Raw genomic sequence first — 24,311 nt, 5'->3', positions numbered from 1 at the left:
GGCTGCAATATGAGTCAAAACTCCACCTTTTAGTGCAGTCTTTCTCAACCTTAGCAACTGTAAGATGTGTGGACCTCAACTGTCAGAATTCTGTAGCCAACATGCTGACTGGAGAATTCTGGGAGTTGAAGTCCACACATTTTAAAGTTGCCAAGGTAGAGAAACACTGCATTAGTTCATTGCATTTAATAATTCTATCATGCTTCACATATTCACCCTGCCCACCAACACCAACAGTCCAGAAATAGCTGGACTGAACATGGGAGCCTAACAAGAAATGGGAGCCTAACAAAGTGGGAATCTGGTAGGCTGTTTGTTTGTAAAATATCTGGGATTTACAATCATAGACACCAAAGGCATCTTTAAGTAGCTGACTATTAGTGTCTTCCAGATGAGTTGGACTGCATCTTCCATTGCTCCTACTTGATGGAGTTATTTCCAAACAAGCATGTTTTGGACTGCAGAATTATATTGGAATCAGTCATTTTCAACATTGTTTATGATCATTACAGGATTCCTTGCTACAAGGCAATAGAAGCTAGAGCAGGGGTAGTCAACCTTGGCACTTTTATGACTCGTGGACTTCAACTCCCAGAATTCCTGAGCCAGCTAAGCTGGCTCAGGAATTCTGGGAATTGAAGTCCACGAGTCATAAAAGAGCCAAGGTTGACTACCCCTGAGCTAGAGACTACTTGGTACCAGCAGAGTAACAAAAATCCAAATGCTGAATAGCTGCATTTAAATGACTCATTTTGTAGCATGACTTGCAGGCTGCTTTTATGTGGCATATGTATGCTATGGATGGTTGAGTTTGGCTTAGTATGTTGCACAAACCTAGCCTTGTGAATTTAAACCATGGATATAGCTTAGCATTTACAAGACCAGATGGCTGGGATTTTTTTCACTGCATCATGGTTTAAATTTATGAATATATTTGTGAATACATTTTGAATATAGCTTCAATATGTATTTCAGTGTGCAATTGCCAAATGCTATACTGGTGACAGTTGAGTCAGTTCTTAAAAGAAACAGGTATGAGAAGATTCTTGTTTATATTTCAGCTGATAGTATCACACTCAGCCATCAAGAGATATGGCTTACAATACTGTTGTACAAACCAGACCATTATGGTTGATTCAAAAAATCATGTTTAAAGTAGAAATTGTGTTTTATGTAAATGTAGCCATTGATGTGTTCACACACTGCACTAAGCCACAATCTAACTGTGGCATATTGAAAAAGAATTTTGGCTTAGTCTAAGCTAAACTCATGGTTTACAAGTCACAGTGACTGAACTCACACAACATGCTAAATCCAAAACTAATGAACTTCAATATCACTTAATGATGTAGGAATTCAACCCTGGCAGGACTTCTGCAAAGACATAATCCCTACAACTATTTGCATGTCAGCCATCTTATGTAACCGCTTTGACCAAGATGGTCACTGATTATATTATACATTAACAAAACTAATAACAATACTATAAAAATATTTTATCAAGAAACGCTATAAGATCACAGTTACAAATATTGAGACAAGCAAAGAAGTTTTGTTTCTCTTTAATGCTACTTAATGGTTGCCTGGACTTTTTTGCAGCCCAACTCTGATAGCCCTACCAAATACTTAAATATTTTAATGTTACTAGTTCAGTGGTTCTCAACCTTTTTAATGCCACGACCCCCAACTGGTCATAAGTCGAGGACTAAACCGGTCGTAAATTGAGGACTACCCAACCGGTCGTAAGTTGAGGACTTTCCCTGCCCGGGAGCACCGCGCATGCATGGTTCCGCCCCCTGTGCCGGCTGAGGTGTAGCTGGCAAGTGGCAGAGACGGAGCAGGCCGACCACCAGCTGGCCCAGCTCAAGGGAGGTAAGGCACCCGCCGGAAAAGGGGGAAAAATGGCGGACAGCCTTGCTTGGCGACCCCCGTGAAATGGTCGATCGACCCCAAATGGGGTCGCGACCCATAGGTTGAGAACCGCTGTACTAGTTAATCAAAACTTCACAGTAATAATATTATGTCACTTATCATGAGATGGGCAGCTATGTAAATTAGATACAGAAATAAAAATACTTGTCTATATTTTAAGGTAGTTATAAAAATAAGTGAGCCAAAACAAATATTTTAGATATTTGGGAAACATGCTTCATAATTTGGTGAAGAGTAAGGTTTGCATACCAAATTAGAAGTATCTCCCTGAACCAGGATGAGGGATTTCTGCCTCAACATGCCCTAAAAAGTATTATTTTCTTATTATTTACTTCGTCAGGACTAACTTGAGTCAAGTTGAGATGTAAGTACCACTATTGTAATCTTAATTGGACATGCTCTTTTCTTCCAGACCTTAATGTGTTTTTTTATTTTCTGATAGCACAATCCTATCCATTTCTCCTGAATGCATTCAAAATGTTATGATTTTATTTTTGATAGAGTAACTGCTTTGAGAATATATTTGAAATATTTTTGAAAAGGCAGGACGAACATCCCATCATTAAAACCCAAATTATTATTTCCCAAAAGGTCCCCCCAACTCTTCAAGCTGATTTGGCCCTCTTGTCCACATAACAATGTCCAGGTGAGGGCGATTTGGATTTATTTGCACTTCATGCTAAACTATTTTTAGAATGTTAACTAAAGTTGGAGAAATGGGGAAATATGCAAGTTAATGATAATTTATTTCATTTTATTAAATTTTAAAACCGCCCCTCTCCCTCATACAATGTTACGAAAGAGGAACATTTGTTAAAATAAACTGAATAGGTGTGTATTAGAGCAAGCTTCTGTTCACTTTGTTACACGGGAGTGATTTCAGGAGAAACACGCCTAACCAACATTGTAGGAAGGGGGTTCTCCAAAAATGAATTGGACGCCGCATAAATGTGGACTGAATACAAAAACCTAGTTACCAGAACGCCGAAGTGGTTTACTTACAAACCAAATGAATGATGATTAAATCACAAAGCGAATCTATCTAAACGATCCGGGAGAAAAGAGACCTCGACGAAAACCCGACTGGACTAGATGGAACTGATGAGATCCTGAAGAAATAAAAAGGACCGAGACGCAAATAATAAAATGCAGGACATGAGGCGTGTATGGCCGCGTTGGAAACAAGCACCTTTGCCGATAGAAAAGGTACATAGAAGACGATCCGGCTCTTCTTTAGCTACGTTTTCCTCATTTCACGCCTTTAATTATTCCGTTTCTGGCTCCCTTTGTGCGCCATGCGTAGCGTTGCTCGGCTAGGAAAGGAAGAGCGCGACCGTCCGGAAGGCTGCGGTGCGTGTCGCTTTGAACGCCCTGCGTGGAGCGGACCCTCTTTTTGAGAACTGAGAAACCCTGCTTGGTGCCTCAGCGTGCCAATGAACAGAGCTAATCCTGGCTTAAACCGCAAGCGCGTTCAAGCAAGCTACGGCTCGGCCCGTTGCACCAACCTATCCGCAGCAAGGCTACGCCGGCCCGGGATTCCAGCAGCTTTCCCCCCCACCCCCGCCTCCCGCCACCGCCTCCCGCCGCCATCTCGTTCAACCGCGGGGCGGAGAGACCCCAATTCAGCTGCTCCGCCGCCAGCTGGACCTCCGTGCCGCGCCGGATTGGCGAGAGCGCCTCTCCATTAAAGCGGGCCCAGCCAGTCGCCAGCCTCCCCCTTCCCCTTCCCCCTGGGCGTGCGGCCGCTTCTGGCGAGGAGGAAGAGGCGCTCGCGGTGGGAGGAGGCTCGGCGGTGTCAAAGGGGCGGCGAGCGTTTCGCGGCTCCTGAGGGGGGGTCGAGCCTCCGCTCGCAACATCTTCGCCGGAGGGCACCGCTGGCCGCCGCTTCCCGCGGCTGAGGAGGTCCGCGCTCTCCCGCTGCTGCTCGGCCTCCTCGATGCGCGGAGGCAGGCGGCGGCGGCGGCGGCGACCACGACGCGGGTTTCGTTCGCTGCCTGCGCGCTCCGGGCGGCGAGCAGCCGAGCGGGCACGCCAGCCGTCGGCCGGCTGCCTCTAATCTGCCCCCCCAGCGCTGCCCGCGCTCCCGGCTGCTCTGCGCCCTCGCCCGCGCTGCCCCCTCGCCTTTCTCCCCGCCCCTCCCGGCCAACGGTGCTGCTCGCCAGTCAACTGTCTTCATGAGCCCCGAGGATGTCCGGAAAGCATTATAAAGGCCCCGAAGTGAGCTGCTGCATCAAATATTTCATCTTCGGCTTCAACGTCATCTTCTGGGTAAGGCGGTCGTTTTTGTTTTTGTTTTTATTTTGCTTCGGGTCGAGGCAGCTGTGCGTGATGGTGCGGTTTCTGCGTGGAGGGGTAGATCTGCGCGGAGGGAGAGCCGGGAGCGAACGCGCGTGGCCGTGGAGCACGATGAATCGCCCCCGGCAGGTTGAAGGCGTTTGGGGGGGTCTTTGTCTATAGGCAGAGAGGGGCTAAGGTCGCCCTAGGAAATCTGGACAGTTTCGTGGAGCCTTTTATTCCCTTCGAAACCCTGGATTTGCTTTTCCTGACTGCCTCGTCTCCTCTTCCCTGAGGTTTTTTGGGAAAGCAATGCCCGGGCTGTGCTTTTTGTCCTGCTTTTGACCAGGTAGACCTGGTGGTAAGGTGTGGGCCTTCTCCCCAATTTTAGGCCTTCCTTGCTTCCAGTTATTATTTATTTAAAAATAGGCCTGTAGAAAGCAACTGTTCTACTTTATCAAGAAGCCCCAGAAGCTGTGGTCTTAAAAAAAAGGATTATGCAATGCATAGAGAAGTGAAAAAGAGGTTTTGTTGGGTTTCTTCTAATTCCATGGAAGAGCCCTAGAAGGGAACTTACCAAGCCACTGCATGTTTTTATGTGTGTCTAGAATAAGGCAAGATTAGAGGTAGCATTTTTTTGGAGAGTAAACATTTTTTCAGGCAGGGGGTATCTATCCACCTGGCACCCTCCAGATGTGCTTGATAATCTTAGCATTGATGATCTTACCTTGTTGGATAATGATAATGCAAGCAAACATTATCAGTCTCGGAGACCACTAAGGACTTCACATGGATAATCTTATTGAACGTCTGGAAAATTATGTTGGTTGGAAATTGTGAATCTGAGATTTGTAGTTGATCAGAGTCATTGAGAGTTGGGCAGCCATAAGTTTAAACTAGTGTTATTACCGTATATCTAGAGAATGCCAGGTTGGGAAATTAGATGTATGCCAAGCTTATTACCCTCCTGTCTGACCTCCTTTAATTGGCTTTCTGGCTGTATGATAAATTGGTGCTGTGTGCTGAAATACCACAATACTTCTTCCCTACTTTCTCCCCTGCTTGTTCTTGATTTATCAAAAATAAAATTAAAAACATATTTTCCCATTATTGTTTCCTAAATTGGGTTGCTAGGAGAAGAGACAGTTCATGCAAAATGTCAGAACTTGGATGTTGGTTGATGGTATACATATCGGACCATTTTTTTAGCTTTTGAATTTTGGGTGGGCTGGACTGAAAATACTCCTGCGGGGGATAAGAATGTACACCACCATATCTGGAGACCCTTAGGTTGGGAATGTGTGCCAAAATCAATTGTTAGTAAATAATGTTGTTTTGTTCAGGGTACTTGGCTTGTAGAAGACCATATTCCATGAAATCTGCTAGTGGTTGGTGCATTACATAAAGGAAATAGATTTTGCATTAAGTAATCATACATAGTAAAGGTACACAGAATTGCATTTGAATGACTGTGAAAGCAATCTGGACAAAGTCTTCCACTGCTGTATGAGAAAATTCATTAAAAACCGTTCCCCTCTGTTATTATATATTGAAATGAAGGAAGTGCCAAGCTTTGATTAGTTTTGGCATTCTGGTCAAAAGTTAATGGAAATGTGGCCAGTGGCCTAAGACAAGAGAAAGGTGCTAATGTTGTTATTCAGTCTGTCCATTGAGAAAAAACCTTCAATCATGTAACAATCTGGGCTCTTGTCCAGAAAAGCTTTTGCTTTTGTAAATGTGAACATTTTGATATTGCAAGATTCTTGCTTGTTAGTGGTCTCATCCTGGAAAATAAAGGCCAAGTTTGTATAAGTCCTTTCTAGGAAGCCTAATGCTCCTATAAAGGCAGATAAATACGTGGTTTTGCTAGAAGCCTGGGACTCTTGTCTTGTGAAAACCACACTGGATTTATCTAAAGATTTCCAAATGTGTAAAAGTTTTGTTGTTACTGTTTACATCAGCTTTGAAGAATAGTATTAGCTATGCTATCAACCCTGCCTTAAATTAGTATTCTGATATGACTGTATTTAAAAATGTCCTAGATTGAGTCTGAAATTATTTTTAAAGGACATCTGGATCATTGGTTGTAGCCTTGTAAGTGTATGTATCTGTGCAATTGCATTCTGAAGAAAGTGGTGAATTTAGAAGAAACCTAGACCATTCTGAGAAAATACTCTTGAATTTTGATTATGTGTCATCAACTTGGTGTTGTTGACTCTTAGCAACCACAGAAATGGATTTTTCTCCATGATGATCCTGTCCTTAACTAGTATTAATCTGGGCTCTGCACTGGCCGGATTTTTGAAGACTGATCATGATTTTCACTTATTCAGCATTGTTGCAAGGTGGAACAGTCACTGAGCAAATGGACATTAAACAAGGACCACCTATACTTCTAAATCTTACACTTGTACTCCATTAATACATGATCAGCAAGTACCATCTGAGAGCCAGTTTGGTGTAGCATTTATTTAAGGCATCAGGCTAGAAACTGGGAGACTATGGAGTTCTAGTCCGTCTTAGGCACAAAGCCAGCTGGGTGACTTTGGGCCAGTCACTCTCTCTTAGTCCTGGGAATGAGGCAATAGCAAACCATTTCTGAAAAACCTTGCAAAAAAAACCTTGCCAAAAAAACAGGGATATATCCAGATGGTTTCCAAGAATCAGACATGATTGAATGGAAGGGGGGGAAAAATCATCTGGCTATTTATAGTTCCTAATCTGGTAAAATGTTACTGATAGGCTGCAAAATCACTTTCTAATTGGCTTAGCTGTTTCATGTCAGGGAATGGATGAGAATGTAAATTACAAAGTTAACGAAGAGTCTCCGTTATATCAACATAAATTTCGTCTGCATTCTGCAGGCTTGCTAAACGCACAACACATTTTATATGCAAATTTTATTTGCATTTAACCTAAGGCTAGTGTAAATATTTAGATTTACTTTTACATGTATCATTTGCTTGAGCATTATTAGCATGTAAACTTATGAATCTGACACTGTAACTTATGAGTTAGAGACAGCTCAGGCCATGACTGTGGCCTGAGCTGTCTTCCTGCATTTGGCTTGTCTTGAAAATCCTAGGATGATTATATCTGTAGGGGCAATGACACATTTGAATAGGTACATTTAATCCTAAACTGAAATGCTTGTGTAGGCTTCACAAGTTGGAACATGCTATGCTTGTATTAATAATACTCCCTTTAAAGCCTTAAAATAATTGCATTAGTGAGAGGATTGCATTCACTTCAATTTACTTGCCTCCATGCTGAAAACATAATTAGAGGTTTTATTTGTATGTCCAACTACTAGAAAAATTAGACTGGTATGTACAAGGAATAAATTTTGTGATTAGAAACCTATCTAAAAGCAGGAAAGGGTTTTATTTTGGCAGCAGAATCAGGTGACATGTCCATGGTGTGTGGATTGAATCACAATTGCATTTTCTAGTTTACGTGTTTTCTAGTGATTGAAGTAGGTTGCCCTTTTAATTTAAATTAAATTTTCTTTGTAAGTGCATAATATATTTAACGTAGAATTTGAACCTTTGTATTTTATATTTTTAGTGCATTATGTTTAAAATTTGCTTAGAGAAAAAGGTTGCATTTATAATGGAGAGGAAGACCAAGCATAGACCTGTTTGGGAAAGGGAGGAGTTTAATTGTAATTGTCATTTCCCATGTCAGTCAAGGCTGACTGCTGAAAAACGGGCATGTCTTCTAACCACAGTTGGCACCAGAATTTCTGTTGCTAAGCAAGGTGGTGGTTAAATGAGTCACAGCCAACTTTATGACCCTTTTTTTGTCCCAGTAAAGTGAATCATGTGGTTGATAAGTGAACCCAGCTTCCCCCATTGACTTTGCTTGTCTAAACTTGCTGGGAAGGTTGAAAATGGTTGATCATGTGACCTTGGGATACTGCAACTGTTGTAGAACATGCCAGTTGCCAAGTGCCCAAATGTTGATCACATGACTGGGGGAAGCGGCGATAGTTGTAAATCTGAGGACCATTCATAAGTAATTTTTTAAAGTGTTGTTGTAACTATACAACCCATTTGAATGGTTGTAAGTTAAGGACTATTTGTAGGATGTTAGCTTAAGAGGCTCTGCAGAAGGTTAGAAATTTTTTAAAGGGTCACTGCAGAAGACTTGCATTTTTGTACCAGCCAAATATTTTCAGAAGCTAATATGGGTTTTCTTTCTGCCTTTTCTAGCAAAAAAACAACTTTACCTTAGAGAAACTAATTGGGAAAAAATCCTAATGCTTTTCTGTAGATCAGTTAATAATAGTACTTGCTTAAATTGAAATATATTTTAATAAAAGAGATTAGAATGATAATTACATTTGATTTGGGAAGTTGCAGTTGACATTCTTAGTGGCAATGCAGTTGCTCACCTACTTTGTAAATTTTAGCTGAATTGCGTAAACCATGAAATAAAAATAAGGAATACAGAATAGCAGAGTTGGAAGGGACCTTGGAGGTCATCTAGTCCAACCCCCTGCTCAAGCAGGAAACCCTATACCATTCCAGACAAATTGCTGTCCAATCTCTTCTGAAAAACTTCTACTGATGGAGCATTCACAGCTTCTGGAGGCAGGTTGTTCCACTGATTAATTGTTCTGTCAGAAAATTTCTCCTTAGTTCTAGGTTGCTTCTCTCTTTGATAAATTTCCATCCTTTACATCTTGTCTTTCCCTCAGGTGCTTTGGAAAATAGGTTGTCTGCCCTTCTGTGAAAAATAACATGGTTACAGGTTTTTTTTTATTAGCTTTCAGGATTTGATGAAAGACATAGTGCAGAACACTTCTTGAATATATATTTTGCTGTTTAGTTAAGACAAACCGCATCTATTTTCCATTTCAGTAACATTCCTTAGCAAGGTGACTTACATTTAAGAAGCCAAGTCTAGCTGTCCACTCTTCTCATAATTGTTTTACTGATAAACAGCAGGAAAGGAGAAAAACAAAACCCTACAGTTTGAAATTTAAAATGAATGGTAAAGAGTCCTTTATTTCTCAGTTAATGTTATGCAGTTTGAATGATCTCTAATGGCATAGTATGTACTTTGTAATTTGGGTTTAATATGAGTGTATGCTGCTCTTAACTTTTTCTGTTTTGAGTTGAGAAATTATTTAAAGGTATCGACTGGCACACCTCCTTTAGGCTGACAGAAGTATTTTTTTTGCTGATAGAACATGGTCTCTCCTCCCTCTTTTGAATTCACTGGGGTCATACTCCACCAGGTAGATGTATGACATGCTAGTCCTCTTCAGTTTGCTTCTCTAGATTCTCCTGACATTCCTGACATGGATCAAAATTCCTCAGCACATCTCAGAATCACCAGCCAGCATTGCTCATTAGTAAAACACCTAATCTTCAACAGCTTATCTAGATCCATTTTAAGGTTGCCAGCCATTGCATTTCCTCCATTCTCTCATAGATGTGCCTTGTTTTCTATGGCGGTGTCTTCTTTTGCCAGCCTAGCAGCCCTACCTTCTCCTATTCCTATGGGGAACCAAGCTCATCCTCTGAACCGCTCATTAGAAAGAAGTGGGTCTTTTTGATAAATTCATGAACTTCTGTACCTGTTATAGCACATAGTGACTTCTGGAATATATCCATAAAAGAGGATACAATGGTTAAAACTCTAATGTAGCCTCACCACACATCTGCAAGGCATCAGTTTGTCCAAGTCAATAACTTAAGGATCTATAACAAAACACTGTGTGCATAGCTTTGGAGATTTGCTTAATAGCCTTAAAGTGCAGTAGCAAAATTATTAAGATTAAATCATGCAGTGAACTGAATTATGCAGTGTGCATAGTTTAGCAGGGCAGGGTGCTAAATGTCTCTTGGTACAACATTTAAATGCAGAGAGTGGGGAAAAACAACTAATGTTATTCTTTAGTGCAAGATATATACAGTCCAATGTTATATTATTCAAAGCATACTGAAAGGTCCAACCTGTCACTTTGTTATGATCGTGGAGGATGCACATGTTAATTTCTCCTGGTTTGGTTGTTGTATGGAGTGGCAGCTGGTATATTTATCTCTAGTTATAAACTGCGTGCTGGACTTAGATGGCGACTGGAGGCAATTCATTAGTGGCAAATGGGAATCTATGGTAACAGCAGTTTACTTGGCAGCTTCCCTGGTGTAAGATTTATGTGCCCTGGATTTTAAGAGCTGGGAAATGCAATGGCTGAAATCTGAAGATTTACAAGTGCATATCCTAATTTGTCTGCCATTCTTTATTGTGATTTTAGGTTCTCGCACATTGAAAGCTTCCTTAGAGGATTTTAACATTCAACTGCTACTCTTAGGGCAGCATAGGAAAATACTCTGAAATGATCTTGCAGAAGTTCTGGAGTTAAATCCCTTCTACCTTTCTTGAATTTTCTTGCACAGATCCCACAGGAGGTATACAAAAGTATGAAGGCACATTCTTGGTATAGATCTGAAGTTCCTAGTTTGGCTCCTGTCTATGATAAAGATGACTTCATTAATAGAAATGATTCTAAAGATCAAATGATACCATTTTTACATTTTGTAGGTGGATTAATATTAAGTCATGGTTTATTACTGGCTTGTCAGCATTTACTGTATTTTTCTCCTAAGTAGGTAGGACCAAATATGGACTTCTTTTCTTAAACATGTTGTGGGGTTCGGGGAATTTTAAAGGACATACAAATTCTAAAGCCTTTTAGATCCTTAACACATTGATTTTGTCCATTAAAATTCTTAAACTCTCTCCCCAAATGATCCTGTGCATGTCATTTTCATGATAAACCACCCAATTCCCCTTCTTCCATATCCACAAAAATGAGTGGGTTTTTCCTACCCACTAAATCATAACTTTAAAGCCACACTGATTGGGTTAGAAATTTTTCAAGGCATACTGTTCCCAAATTTGTCCTTCAGCTCTTCCACCTGAAGTGCACCCATCACTGCTATAATTGAGTCTATTCACCTGGCTGCTATTTTTCTTCTCCTCCTCTTGTTCTCCAGCATTGTAGGCTTCTCAATAGAAATAGGTATTTGCATAATCTGTCCAAAATATGATATTTGAGCCTAGTCATTTGTACCTCAAGTACAAAGTCTTGATTGATCCTTCTTTTCTTGGTTGTCCACAGTACTCTTGGGAGTCTCCTCAAACACCAGATTTCAAAAGCTCCAATAGTCAATATATACTGCTGCTGCTTCAGAATCGAACTTTCACTTCTATGGAGTGTTTTAAAAAAAAAGAATCTGCATAGTCCTGTTCTTTGTAGGTATAGACATACTGTGGCATTTGAATATCATTTCCAAGGCCATCATTGCTACTCTATCAAGGGCTAGTTTGCTCCATATCTCTTGACTGCTGTTTCTGTATCCTAAAAAAACCCAGAAGAATATTAGCACCCAAAGGCGCTTTTTCAAGAGGCAAATGGACTTTCTTGTTTTTCTTTGAAGACGTTTCGCTTCTCATCCAAGAAATGTCTAATCCTTCCATTCCCCACCATCCAGTCAGAGCTGAAGAAGCTTCTGGATGAGAAGCAAAATGTCTTCAAAAAAAAAACCCCAAGAAAGTCCAGTTGCCTCCCCCCCCCAAAAAAGCAACTTTGGAATAACCATCATGTGGATGACTGAGAATCACCACAGACAAGAATATTAGCAGTGTGCAAATCTATAAGTGTGCTTCATGCTTGGCTTTGGCAGCACTTTTACTTCTCAAAAAGTTCACCCTCCCCACTTTCTGTAGCATTCAGGGCCTCATCCGTGCAGTCTTTATTTGCAGGCAGCACCCACTGATGTTAATGTGAGTTTCTTGGTGTGACAGCTTACACTTTCAGGTTGATTTAGTTTTCATCCAGTGTGAAAAAAATGTGGAAAGGCCTCAAAAGTGGCATAGCCGATTCTTTACAATTTGCTGAAATAGATGAAGAACAAACGGTGGATGTGGAGGCAGCACAGTAGAGAAGTGTTGCCAGATAAGGGGTTCCTGAAAGGATTCATCTTCCTGTTTTTTGGGAATCAGTGGAATGAGTTTGATTTTCTTGCTGAAGGAGGAGGCAGTTGTTTGCTTTGGCAGATAATGCCCTGTATACAGCTAATGTTTCTGATGTGAAGGGAAATCCAAAAGAAAATAAAATACAATAAAGGAGTTGTTTTTCCACCAATAAATGAAATGTGCACAAATGCTATGAATCAGGAAGAGGAAAATTAAACCTTAAAACGATCATGAAAATTATTCTGTTGAAACTCGGAGACAAGTTATAAACATTTTAACCATATTTTAAGGGATGTAAATGTGTCACTGAACATTAGGACCTAAACGATCGGTGTCTCATGACTTCTTTATTATGAACCTACCGAAACGTGTTATACCATATGGTCTTCATTAGTTCGGTGTATTTGATTTAGAATGTTGTTTGATTTAGGTTATAGGGCTGAGCCAGAAATCCTGGCTCAGGATTTTGGTCTGAATTCACAGACTGTACTAAATCAAAATCAAACAACCATAGTCCAACCTAGTGTGGCATGTGAAATCAACCCATTTGGGCTTCATTAGAAAACTACAGAGTCCCAGATACTTTGCGGAAAAGGCTGGGAGAAGAAACACAACTAGGATTGTTGGTATCTTAAGAAATCCATACATGGTATACATGGAGAGCAGCCGTACATAATAGGTCTCTTGTCTCAATTTGGCTATCCATGGAGGAAAAGAATGTCTTCTTTCTAATCAATCAGCCCCTACCAGTCTTCAGATACCTCTGTTTTCTATTCCTGCCAGGCACTATTATAAACTCTGGGGAAAAGCATAATGCTGCCTCTGATACTGGCTTTAACTAAATGTTAGGAAGGTTTTCTTGGACTGAAAACTATTAAGAGGTTTCTTGTGTCTTTACTAATATCTCCCTAAACTACCGGGCTTCTCATATCTGTTCTTTCTTATACTTTGCCCTAGAGAACTCTCTCCTCACAAAATGACTTCCAGAAGTTGATGCAAAAAAATTGAAATAAAATTGGGAATTACAAATAAGAATAACAAATAAATCAAGAGAAGTCAGATGACCGTGGAGAAGCCTACTGAGGGAAGAAGAATTTGTTTTAACTCTTTATTTTCCCCAACTGCAACTTAATGGGGTTAAAAGTTCTTAGTCAATCTAATTTGCATGTTTTCTTGATGCTGTACTTGTGTACTGCTGTAAACAGGAGTAAGAAATTGATAATAGATTCAGAGGTTTCTAGTGTAGTGGATGATAACATGATTTTGGAGAGGATACTCTTACTAAAGGTACACGTTGATTATAGCTTTGAACCAGATTTCTTCAGCTAATTCCCCCAAGAACAGATGAGTGGCAGTGTACTCCTAGATTAGAATTTGATAGTAAGCAAAAGTAAAATCAATGTTAATAAGCGGTGTGCTAATGTGTAAGGATTCTGTCTCAAAAGGAACCAGGAAGAAGAGAAGCATGATAGGTGGAAATTCTTCAAAAAGGAATTTGAAAGCACAATTTCAGTTAAGTCAAAAATGGAAGAATATGGGTATCCTAAAACTTATTAAAATTTTAAGATATACACAGAAGATGGAAATCACTGAGGAGGAGAAAATGCGATAGCCTACATTTGTAGAGATGGTATCAGGAAAACTAATATTGAGAATGAATTGAGGTTAATGAAGGATGTTTAAAAGAGTAGAAAAGACTGGGTGAAAAAAGAATAATAGTATGCCAAAGTTTAGTGAAGGAGGCAAAGGGCAACAAATAAACAAAAGCTGAACTGCTAATTTTCTTCTTTGTTTCTATTAGGGAGGAGGATATACAATCCTCTTGCCAGTTGTTAAAGAGCTGATTAAAGAAGTACAATTTAGGTTTGAGAAAAACATAAAGAATATTTACTGCTGTTGTATGAATTTCAGTCTCCAGTGTGAGATAGATTGCAGTCTGGGTAGTAAAAGGATTTGCAGATATGGTCTACTTATCAAACTATTTATTTTTTAAAAATCTTCGAGAACTAGCAATAGATCAGAGGAGAGCAAACATAATATGTCCACTTTTTTTTTTCTACCCGGGTTCTTCGATCTTGGTTAATCGGAACGTTACCATAGACCCTTATAAGGTTCTGCCTTATATTTCGTTAATAACCTTCGTGGAACTGTTACGACATAATGGTCTTCATTATGTTCATCAGGAACTGAATGTTGGTGTTAATTCGGGTTTTATAGACAACGATTTACCAGTAATTTAGAACTATTGTAACAACCTGTATGAATTTTCCAGGAACAAGCCTTGCTAAGCTACTCATGCTTCATTATTTGATCAAATAACTTTCTTAGTAGATTTTGGGACTACAGTATTATGGACTTAATATATCTTGATTTCAGAAAAGCATTTGATAAAGTACCATATCACATATAAATAAACGAATTAAATAGGGACTGGGTGCTATGCGAAAGAAATCAAAATATTTTTTGGGAGTCAGGGTGGGAAACGAATTTGAGATAGGAATCACAGCAGCAGCAAATACGTAAAACTCCTTCCCCTATAATAGGAATAGGATGGGAGACCCCCAGGATAGGCAGGAGGAGGGGGCAAGGGGATGGTGAAAGGGCAGCAGGGCAGGACTAAGGCAGGACTTCCCTCAGACCCTCCCTCTCCTTCTTTCCTTTCCTTCCTTCCTTCCTTCCTTCCTTCCTTCCTTCCTTCCTAGGTACAGAGTGGTGGGAAAATATTTGAGATGAGGGAGGGAGAAAAATAGGCAAGAAACGCAGCTGGGGAGGTGTCACCCTTCGTGAGGAATGAAGAAATGCACCATTGCCTGGAAGTGGCCAGCACATGGTTTCACCTACTTCACATATCTGGCTTGGCAGGCTCTGGGGGAGGGGATGCCATGAGCAGCGTGAGAGTCAACGTTACCTGCGCAATGCTGCCCAGCCCACAGCCTGCCCGATTTCGGCAGGCAGCAGGACGCTTTCCTCACAACGCCAAGAGGCTGAACTGGGTGGCGCAAATCCAAAAGAAGCGTGATGCCGCCCAGCCCCCAGCCTGCCTGGTTTCAGCAGGCAGCGGGGCGCTCTCCTCAGAGCGTCGAGAGATTGAGCCGAGCAGTGCGAAGCTTGTCAGCTTTGCACCTTGCTGCCTGCTGAAACTGAGCAGACTGGGGGCTAGGCAACATTGCACTTCTCATCAGATTTGCGCCACCCAGCTCAGCTCTTGGCGCTGTGAGGAGAGCGCCCTGCTGCCTGCTGAAACCGGGCAGGGTGGGAACTGGGCAGCCTCATGTTTCTTTTTGGATTTGCACCGCCCAGCTCAGCCTCTCGACCCTGTGAGGAGAGCGCCCCGTTGCCTGACAAACACCTCCCCCCCGAGCCCATCAAGCCGGATATGTGAAGTAGGCGAGGGCCATTTGCTGGCCACTTCCAGGCGATGGTGCATTTCTTCATTCCTCACAAAGGGCGACACCTCCCCAGCATGCACCCAGGGGGTGGGGCTGACGCAGCAGGGGCTGGTTCCTCCTGTTTCCAGACGGCCTTGTGGAGCTAAGACTGAATGCGTTTCAGCATAGATGGCCACCATAAAATTGTACATTGGCTCCCGGCTGGCCTGGGCCAGGGCCAAGGCAGCAGGGGCCGTTCCCTCACTGTTTCCAGGATGGCTTTGTGGGCCACATGAAACCACTTTGAAGGCCTCATTCGGCCCCCGGGCCTTGTGTTTGACATGTCTGCCCTATAAAGTATTCCCAGTACTTTGATTTATTCTCTTTTCTTTTCTTTGAAGTAGGGCTGATTTTAGAACTGACCCCCAGATATTCATAGGACTAATGCCCATTTGTTGTGTGTAGCAAAACATGTTATATAATCCAGTGAAATAAAGACTACAAAAGCTTCAGAAATAGGCAGATGTTGGCAAGCGGGAGACATTCAAGCTTGCTGACCATATAAAGTAAACTACAAATAAGCTATATTGAAAGTCTGCCTTCTAAGTCTAAACAAAATGAATGTTAATTGGAAAAAAAAATAACTTGGGGCTTTTGTGCCATTGTTTGAAATTCCAATGAAGGATGTTCTTTAAAGAGGTTTTTGTTTGAAATGAAAGAACTGAAGCCTAATTTTTCTAAATTCTATGGCACCAAGCATACCAATTTAAAAAAACAGAACAATTGTCAAACAACTAATATTCTGTTTTCCCCCCTTCAGATATGGAATTCAAATAATGTACTCCAAATATTTCTGGTGACCCTCTAGTACAGACATTTCAAACTCACAACATCACGTGACATCGGGTGACATATCGGGACTTTTTCCCCATTGCCGGCAACGCAGTGGGTGCAGTTTCGGCGTGACGCATCTGGCCTGCGGGCCAGCAGTTTGACATGCCTGCTCTAGTACTTTGGCGGGAGAGTAGTCTTCATGATGATGGAACTACTGCTATCTCCAAAAACTGGTAGTTTGATACTGGCACAGTGGGATATATGGGAGTCAGCCCATTACTTATCAGCCTTGGGACTGTTATAAAAATTCATTAAAAAGCCATTAATAGGATAGATGAAAGAACAATGAAGGCCTAGTAATACTGCTTAGGAGCAGCAAATACAGATTGCTGGACTAAATTTATTTTTAGTCTGATCCAGCAAACTCTTCTTTCATTCAATCATTTTGAACCTCTTTGGGAGAACAAAAAGTATGAGAAAAAATAGTAAAAAACAACACTTAAATTATAGTTTAAAATGTGAGTGTAGAAGACTTATCTACAAAATAAACCTACAAATTCCAGGGGGAAAAAACCTAGGCCTGAAAAACTAAAAATGGTAATGGTATGACCATGTCTTAGGCATGATAGTTTTCTCCTTCACTTCCAGACCATCATCCTCATAATTCTCCTTTCTCCAATCATTTCTACTCTCCTATGGTGGAGATATAGCTCACCTAATGAAGATCAGTATGCCTGCCAAAAAAAGAAGAGTCAACCATTGGATGTTGTGGAAGAAGATTGAGAGCATGGATATGATCATCTGATATAAAAGACCTAAGAATAGTCACAGTCACAAGGAAAGCTGAGCCTAAATTTTAGGTTGTGCCTTCTTACCACAAGTTGAGATAGCTCTCGAAAGTTAGCATATACAACCCCACAATTCCATACTCGTCCAGCCATGGCTACTCTTCCTGGCCTTGGCTAGTGACATGGTGAAGGAGGTGATATTCCTAACTTCTCACTCTGGTGAGCCAGTGAAAATTAACAAACACCCTCACAGTAAATGATTGTAAAAGAATCCCTGAACCAAGCATTCTTTCTTCTGGGTTCATATCTCTTGGCTGGCTCAAGTCATAGAAGTGTGGATATGCTTGGCAGTCTCATGTGGTGTGCTTCACAAAGACAGAAGAGATCTGCTTTCAGCTGGCTGTTCCATCTTGCAATCCTACTAAGAATTATTTCAGACAATGTTTATTAACCTTGACAACTATAAGATGTATGGACGTCAACTCCCAGAATTCCTTAGTCAGAATGGCTGGTTGGGGAATTCTGGGAGTTGACGTCCACTCATTTTAAAATTGCCAGGATTGAGAAACAGTGATTTGAGAGAATGATGAGCCAACAAAGTCTTCTCCAGCTTGCTTCTCCTAGAGAAAACTTATTTCTAGGCAGAATATGTGTTCATAATACAAAATCCCTATTATAGAATCTCTTGTTGCACTTATTTGGATTTATGGCTGCTTGGAAGTAAGAGAACACTGATGTTCTGGTAACTTATACATCTTAATACATAAAGATTAAATGTTTCTTTGCCCTAGTTACCATATCTGGCAGGCAAAGCATGTTTTGATTTAGATTACCTTGAATTTATTTTGCAGGAATCTTTAAGTTGTAAGGCTGTCAACTTGTTTTCTTACATCCAAATGATTTAATTCCTGCATACAAAAACAATTAGCTTCAAGTCACAAGTCAGCTTCAATAACTTAACTTTTTAGTACAGTATTATTATTTTTCACTGTTGGGTGTCCCTGTTTAGAAACAAAGCTGAACAGTCCCCTTATTTCTCTTTTGCTAACTTTTAGGAACTTTACAGGACACTGCAGATTTCTAAAAATAATTCTTAATTACTTTGAAAATAATAACAGAAAAAGAAGGAAACAAAGGGAACAAAACACATACATACATTTCAAAAAATACATAACATAATTGCAAAATAAGCAAAGAAACATGCAACAAAAAATAGAGAGTAATTGGTCATTACAACAGGAAACAATTATAATTATATACAATTATTTAATGCAAACATTTTATAAAACATACATATGACCATTAATTTAGTGACAGTGGTGCTGAAAAAAATGACTTAGGATCGGTCCTTACAAGCATTGCAGCATTCCTGTGGTCACATGATCAAAATTTGGTGCTTGTCAACTGGCATGTATTTACAATGATTGCAATATCCTGAGGCCATATGATTGTCATTTGTGACCTTCCCAGACAGCTTCCAGTAGCAAAGTCGAGACATTTTCATAAACCATTTTCTCATCCTAGGTTCAGGTTTTGGTTATCTGATTTTGCCTTTTTTAATGGATCTTCTTTCTTTCAAGATCATTTTCTACGCTGACTAAAATATCTCACCTCTTAAACTACCTCACTGAGAATAAAGTATATGAAAAGAGAATCAAGTACTATATTGTTTGAAAGAAGAATGAGCTACGTAAATAAATATAACTATTTTATAGGGCAGATTTTTCTCTCAAACAAAAAATTATACATCTTGATAATCTTTATATATTTGTACAGATTCCAGATGGAATAAAACCAACTGAGCATCTTGTTCCATTTAAAAACAATCAAATGTATTGCTTGGATATTACATGGTTTAGAAGAAAGACTGTTGCTTTCAACTCTGTGCACCCTGTGGACCTTCCTGTTTCATATTTAAATTAACTTTCTGCAAGCCAGAAACTCTTTGTCTGCATACTCAAAGGATAAAGCTGGCTTTGCTCTTGATAAGCATATGATTCCCTTTCAAATTTTAGATGGGAGTTACCTGGCAGTTCTGGCCAATTGTGATGTTTTAATTTGGACACTGATAAGAAAACAGAGGTTTTTTTTTTACAGGATTCTGACACAGTTCAAATATTTGATTTTTGTAGCAGCCTTCAGTCTCTTCCAAACACATGGTGGATGATTAAAGTTGGGTAGCCTAAGGCTTAAGCAATATGTTCTTAAAGCCAGCTTGAAAAGCTGCCATTCTTAAGATTTCTGGAAGAAGAAAGACTTGTTATACACCATCAAGAAGTTGGCAGTCATCATATTACTGATTTAGATTTTCAGATTCTATGTCCTAGAACATAATAGGAAGCTAATGCAAATCTCGCCTCATACAAATCTTTCTGAATTACAAGGCAACATATGCTGTTATAAATCTATGGGCCGTATTCATGGAATTATGACTTTGGTGACAAGGAGATGACTTTTCTTCTAAGTTCCCGAAGGGCAGGGAAGAATTACAGCGGACTCCTGTCAGAACTTCACCCAGGTCATGGCAATAAATCTCTTCCTGAAAGTTTCACCAACATGTCTCTTATGTTGTTTTACCCTTCCTCTTCAAAATATCAAGTCTCTTTACATTAACTTTTTAATGAGATTTGAAAAATGTCCAAAAGCTATTAAGGAAAAAAATAGGATGGAAACTCTTAATTTAACAAAAGACAGAGCACAAAATAAAGGATATTTATTTAACAGCAGCAGAGTTACAGCAGAGTTACAGCAGAGTTAATGAATCAAGGGTTGGAGCATTTCCACACATCATTTGCTGTGGATTTTTTTGCATTGTATTTGAAGAATGTTCATCTCCTGCAAAAGTTATGAAAGTAATAAAGGTTTGCTGTGGCAGCATTTCTGAATTTGTTCTTGTGCTTAAATTTCCAATCTGTTCTAGTAAATGCCATACAGTACTCCCATCTTCTTCAGACTTGGAAGTGTCAAAAAACAACACTTTTCAATAAGAAGAATCTGAAGAACATCTTTTAACTTTTCAGTAAGAAGAATCTGAAGAAATGTGAATAGGTATAGATTTAACACATGGCTTCAGAGTTTGTAATTTAAATAATGTTTGTTCATTATTCTATCTCTCTTTATTTCAACAATCTTGTACATGGATAGGTATGATAGTTTAGGTCATAATTTCTACCCGAACGTATGTAATTCCCAAAAGAATTACAAATGAATAAAAAATACATCTGAGGAAACTTTTTTTTCACTCAGTTTCATGTTTCTGAGCTATCAGAAAGCAGAATGACAAGGGAATGGGATTATTTACTGCAGATAATCCCATAGTATAATCCCAATGTAATATTACACTAAATTATTAAACAAGAATTATTTTCATTTTGAATTTTGATTGACTATAGAAAGTCTGGGCCTTTTTTAGTAATGTCATTGTGAGAGAAAAACAGTAGCTGAACTTGTTTTGACCTCTGATTTTCATGTCCAAGAAGTGTTTTAAGAATTAAAGTGAGCACTGAAGTCAGAAGCATCAGATCTACCTTATTTTTCATCACAATAAATGAATGATGCATACACCCACATGGAAGATGCTCTCTTTATTCATTTCCCAGGGAAGCCAGTATAATGTATTCATGGATCCAAGCAATGCTTATAGCATGTCATTCCATGTCTTTACTGTTTACATCGGTCTAGTTAGGAGAAATAAAAAAGAATTTTGGCCAAAAACAACATTAAAAACAGAGAATGCTAAGATGCTTGCTCAGGCTACACATGCAAATTGTAGAAGTTTTCCATAGTAGCTTTTTTTCCTGTTTGCAGCTAGAGAAATTTTAACAAGTCACTAGACAACTTGTGACCCATTGGATTATTATTTCAGAGATATTGCCTTAATACAGTGGTTCTCAACCTTTTTAATGCCGCGACCCCAACCGGTCGTAAGTCGAGGAGTAAACCGGTCATAAGTCGAGGACTAAACTGGTCGTAAGTCGAGGACTACCCAACCGGCCGTAAGTCGAAGACTTTCCCTGTCTGGAAGTTCTGCGCATGCGTGGTTCCGCCCCCTGCGCCGGCCGAGGCGTAGCTGGCAAGCGGCAGAGACGGAGCGGGCCGACCACCAGCTGGCCCAGCCCAAGGGAGGTAAGGCACCTGCCGGAAAAGGGGGAAAAAAATGGCGGACAAAACAAATGGCGGACAAAACAAATGGCGGACAGCCTTGCTTGGCGACCCCCGTGAAATGGTCGATCGACCCCAAATGGGGTCCCGACCCACAGGTTGAGAACCACTGCCTTAATATCTCTGAAATGATAATAAATCTTTGTTAATAAGCAGAGAAACAGAAGGACCACAGACAGGCAAAAAAGCAGGGAGAACAGGGCTGATTTCCCCATTGAACTTTCTTGTGGGAAACTGCCAATGAGCATCAGAAATCTTCCTTTCTCCTTCCCTTCCCTTCCCTTTCCCCTTTCCCCTCCCCTCTCCAGCCTGTTCTCCCTTTACTTCCTCCTCCCAGCAGCCAGGTAAGTGGATGCTGCTGCTGGGGGGGGGGCAGGTATTGTGTTAATGGCTCAGAAGCTATCAGGGAAGTTAAAATGGCAAATCACTTGACCACAACAGTGCCACGGGGACACCAAAGCAGGAGCAGCCTGGCAGTGCTGAAGCAGTCACAGCTTCCCCAGATTTCATTCCCATGGGAGCATTCTATCAGTTAGCACATTTGGGGTAACCTTGGTTGAAAAACCTTTGCCCTATGATGTTCCCTTTTGCCAATTAAAGTTGATAAACATAAAGAGTTCTAGTGGCATATAGATTCCTTGTAGGTTTAGTTCTATGTTTATTTATTGAGTAGTTCTGGATTGAGTCAGTTTCCCTGTTGCTATTCCTTGTGACAATACAATCACATGCCACAAAAAATTCCTTCAGTATTCATTATCTCAGGCTAACAATCAAATGATTAAAGGTCCTGTGCATCCGCATTATCACGGTAATCCTATGCATGAGTATTGCTAATAAAACCCACTACAGGGCTTGTTTTTGAATCAACTTGAATAGGGTCGAGTGATATGTTGATGAGCCCTCTAAAAACATTGTTTATAGTAGAGAGAATCTTCAGTATTGCTTTCTAAATGAATGCTTATCCAAGTGTTTGGCTTTTTAATATAATTTGTGTGAATTCCAGTGGCAGATTTTAATATCATGCAAATATTTGACAATTCCTTATGAACGATGTTTTTGGTTTTATGAGGAGAAAGTGAGGCAGTAGAATGCATCTTATTGCATTGCCATGTTTATGGTTATTGCTCCTGTTTTTTTCACACTCATTGTTATATATACATCATTTAGGAACACTTTAGTAAAGACTGGTTCTATTGTTTTATATCAGCTGACAGATCTTTTCTTGATGTCTTTCATAGAGTAACCAAATTTTGCATAGTTGTTTTGCCTACAGTACAATAGTTAATCAATCCTTTACACAACATATAAAGCAAATAATCTAATGAATCAGCTGGGTAATATGTTAACTGTTTTTATGGATAAATGTGCAACCTATTGATAAACTGACTCTCCAGATTGTCATATGTTTTAATTTTCACAATTTGCTTATTTGTGGGTGGTACTTTTTCATTGTACTTAAAAATGTGAAGGTCAGTTTATCTGTGGATGGACATCCATGAGTATATATGGTGCTTTTAGAAAGTATTATCACATATATAGCTGGATATGTGTATGTTTGTATGTATATGCAGTTTGGTATAATGGTTAAGATGCTGACCTAGAAACAGTGGTGGGATTCAAATATGTGAATAACCGGTTCTCTGTGTGGGTGCCGCTTCCGGAATTCCATTCTGGGCCTGGGCAACAAAAAATTAGCTACCGTTTCTTCCGAAGTGGTGCAAACCAGCTGAATCCCACCACTGCCTAGAAACCAGGAGACTGTGAGGCATGAAAGCTGACTGGGTGACTTTGGGCCGGTTTCTCTCAGCCCAACGCCCCTCATCCGGTTATCGTTATGGGGAAAATAGAAGGAGGAGTTAGGTATATTGGCCATTTTGACTTATAAAATAATAAAGTCAAGATAAAAATATAATAAATAAATGAATGTAATAAATTGATGCCCATCTATGGATAAGCCGAATCCAATTTTGGGATATGTTTTGGAACTTGGCTGATCCACAAGAATATATGCCACTTGGATAAGATTATCTATCATTATAAATCCTGAATTCATATTTTGTTCTAATTTCTTTTTAAACATTTCAACAAACTTAGCTGAATAACACATTGAGGAAATATAAGTATAATGCTGACTCAACAGGACATCAATTTAGTTTAGCCGTTTATTGCAGTCAGGTGTCTCTGGAGGCACCATCAAGATTCCCCCAAATAATACTGTATTATTGCTCTTCCCATCTGATATTCAGGAATATCTTGGATCATTTAATACCATGTAGCTGTCATGGATATCTTCCAAGAGTGAGTCTCCCGCTCTTTAAAAATATAATTGCAATCATCACCTCATTTGCTTAAGCATTTATCTTAGTTTCTGGCAAACATGCCTTTTGTTCAGAGGATGAATGGAAGGAAATGATATGGCTAGAGATGTGCATAAGTATCCTTTTTCCTCTTCATAATTGTATAAACATAACACATCAGAACTGAGATTCTGTTGTCCAAGATCAAAGGTTTGCTGGGGTTGGCAATGGTAGTAAGTAAAAGAAAAGCAGAGAACCTGGAACACTTTGGCTATAAACACCCCTGTAACAATGAGAAAAGGAAGAAAAGCAACCTGGAGGAAATGTTCTTTAAATAAATGTGTCATCCAGGAAGAAATGAATGCAAGTTAAATTATAGGACATAACATCTGTACATCCAGAATAATATATGCAACTTGGTTCACATGTAACAAGGTATGTTGAATTTCTAAATGCCATATTTGCTATCCCCACTCCTGATCCCTGTCTTTCTAATTTGCTTCTTTCAAGCAATTGCAATCAACAAAGTAATGAGCAACAAAGCATAACAGATTTTATACATTTTTAGACTGCCCTTTGATAGTATTAGACTATAGGAAAAATACAACTCGGGTACAACTAAGAGTGACTTACGTCTATGTCACTCGTGGACTATGGTTAAGATG

At 39.9% G+C, this 24,311-nt stretch overlaps 1 protein-coding gene across 2 annotated transcripts in view; it reads left to right on the top strand.

Annotated features, from left to right (window-relative positions):
• Window positions 1-4,119: 4,119 nt before the first annotated feature.
• The window catches only part of TSPAN5 (tetraspanin 5), a 52,404-nt gene continuing 32,212 nt past the window's right edge, over window positions 4,120-24,311 (top strand). For both annotated transcript variants that reach the window (XM_015817401.1, XM_029284430.1), the window contains exon 1: window positions 4,120-4,200. In XM_015817401.1, coding sequence (XP_015672887.1) covers window positions 4,120-4,200 — 81 coding nt within the window. The remainder of the gene's footprint in view (window positions 4,201-24,311) is intronic.

The sequence above is a fragment of the Protobothrops mucrosquamatus genome, unplaced genomic scaffold, assembly GCF_001527695.2.
Source record: "Protobothrops mucrosquamatus isolate PMUCROS unplaced genomic scaffold, P.Mucros_1.0 scaffold585, whole genome shotgun sequence".
NCBI classification, from domain to species: domain Eukaryota; kingdom Metazoa; phylum Chordata; class Lepidosauria; order Squamata; family Viperidae; genus Protobothrops; species Protobothrops mucrosquamatus.
This window is presented reverse-complemented; position numbering and strand designations above follow the sequence as displayed.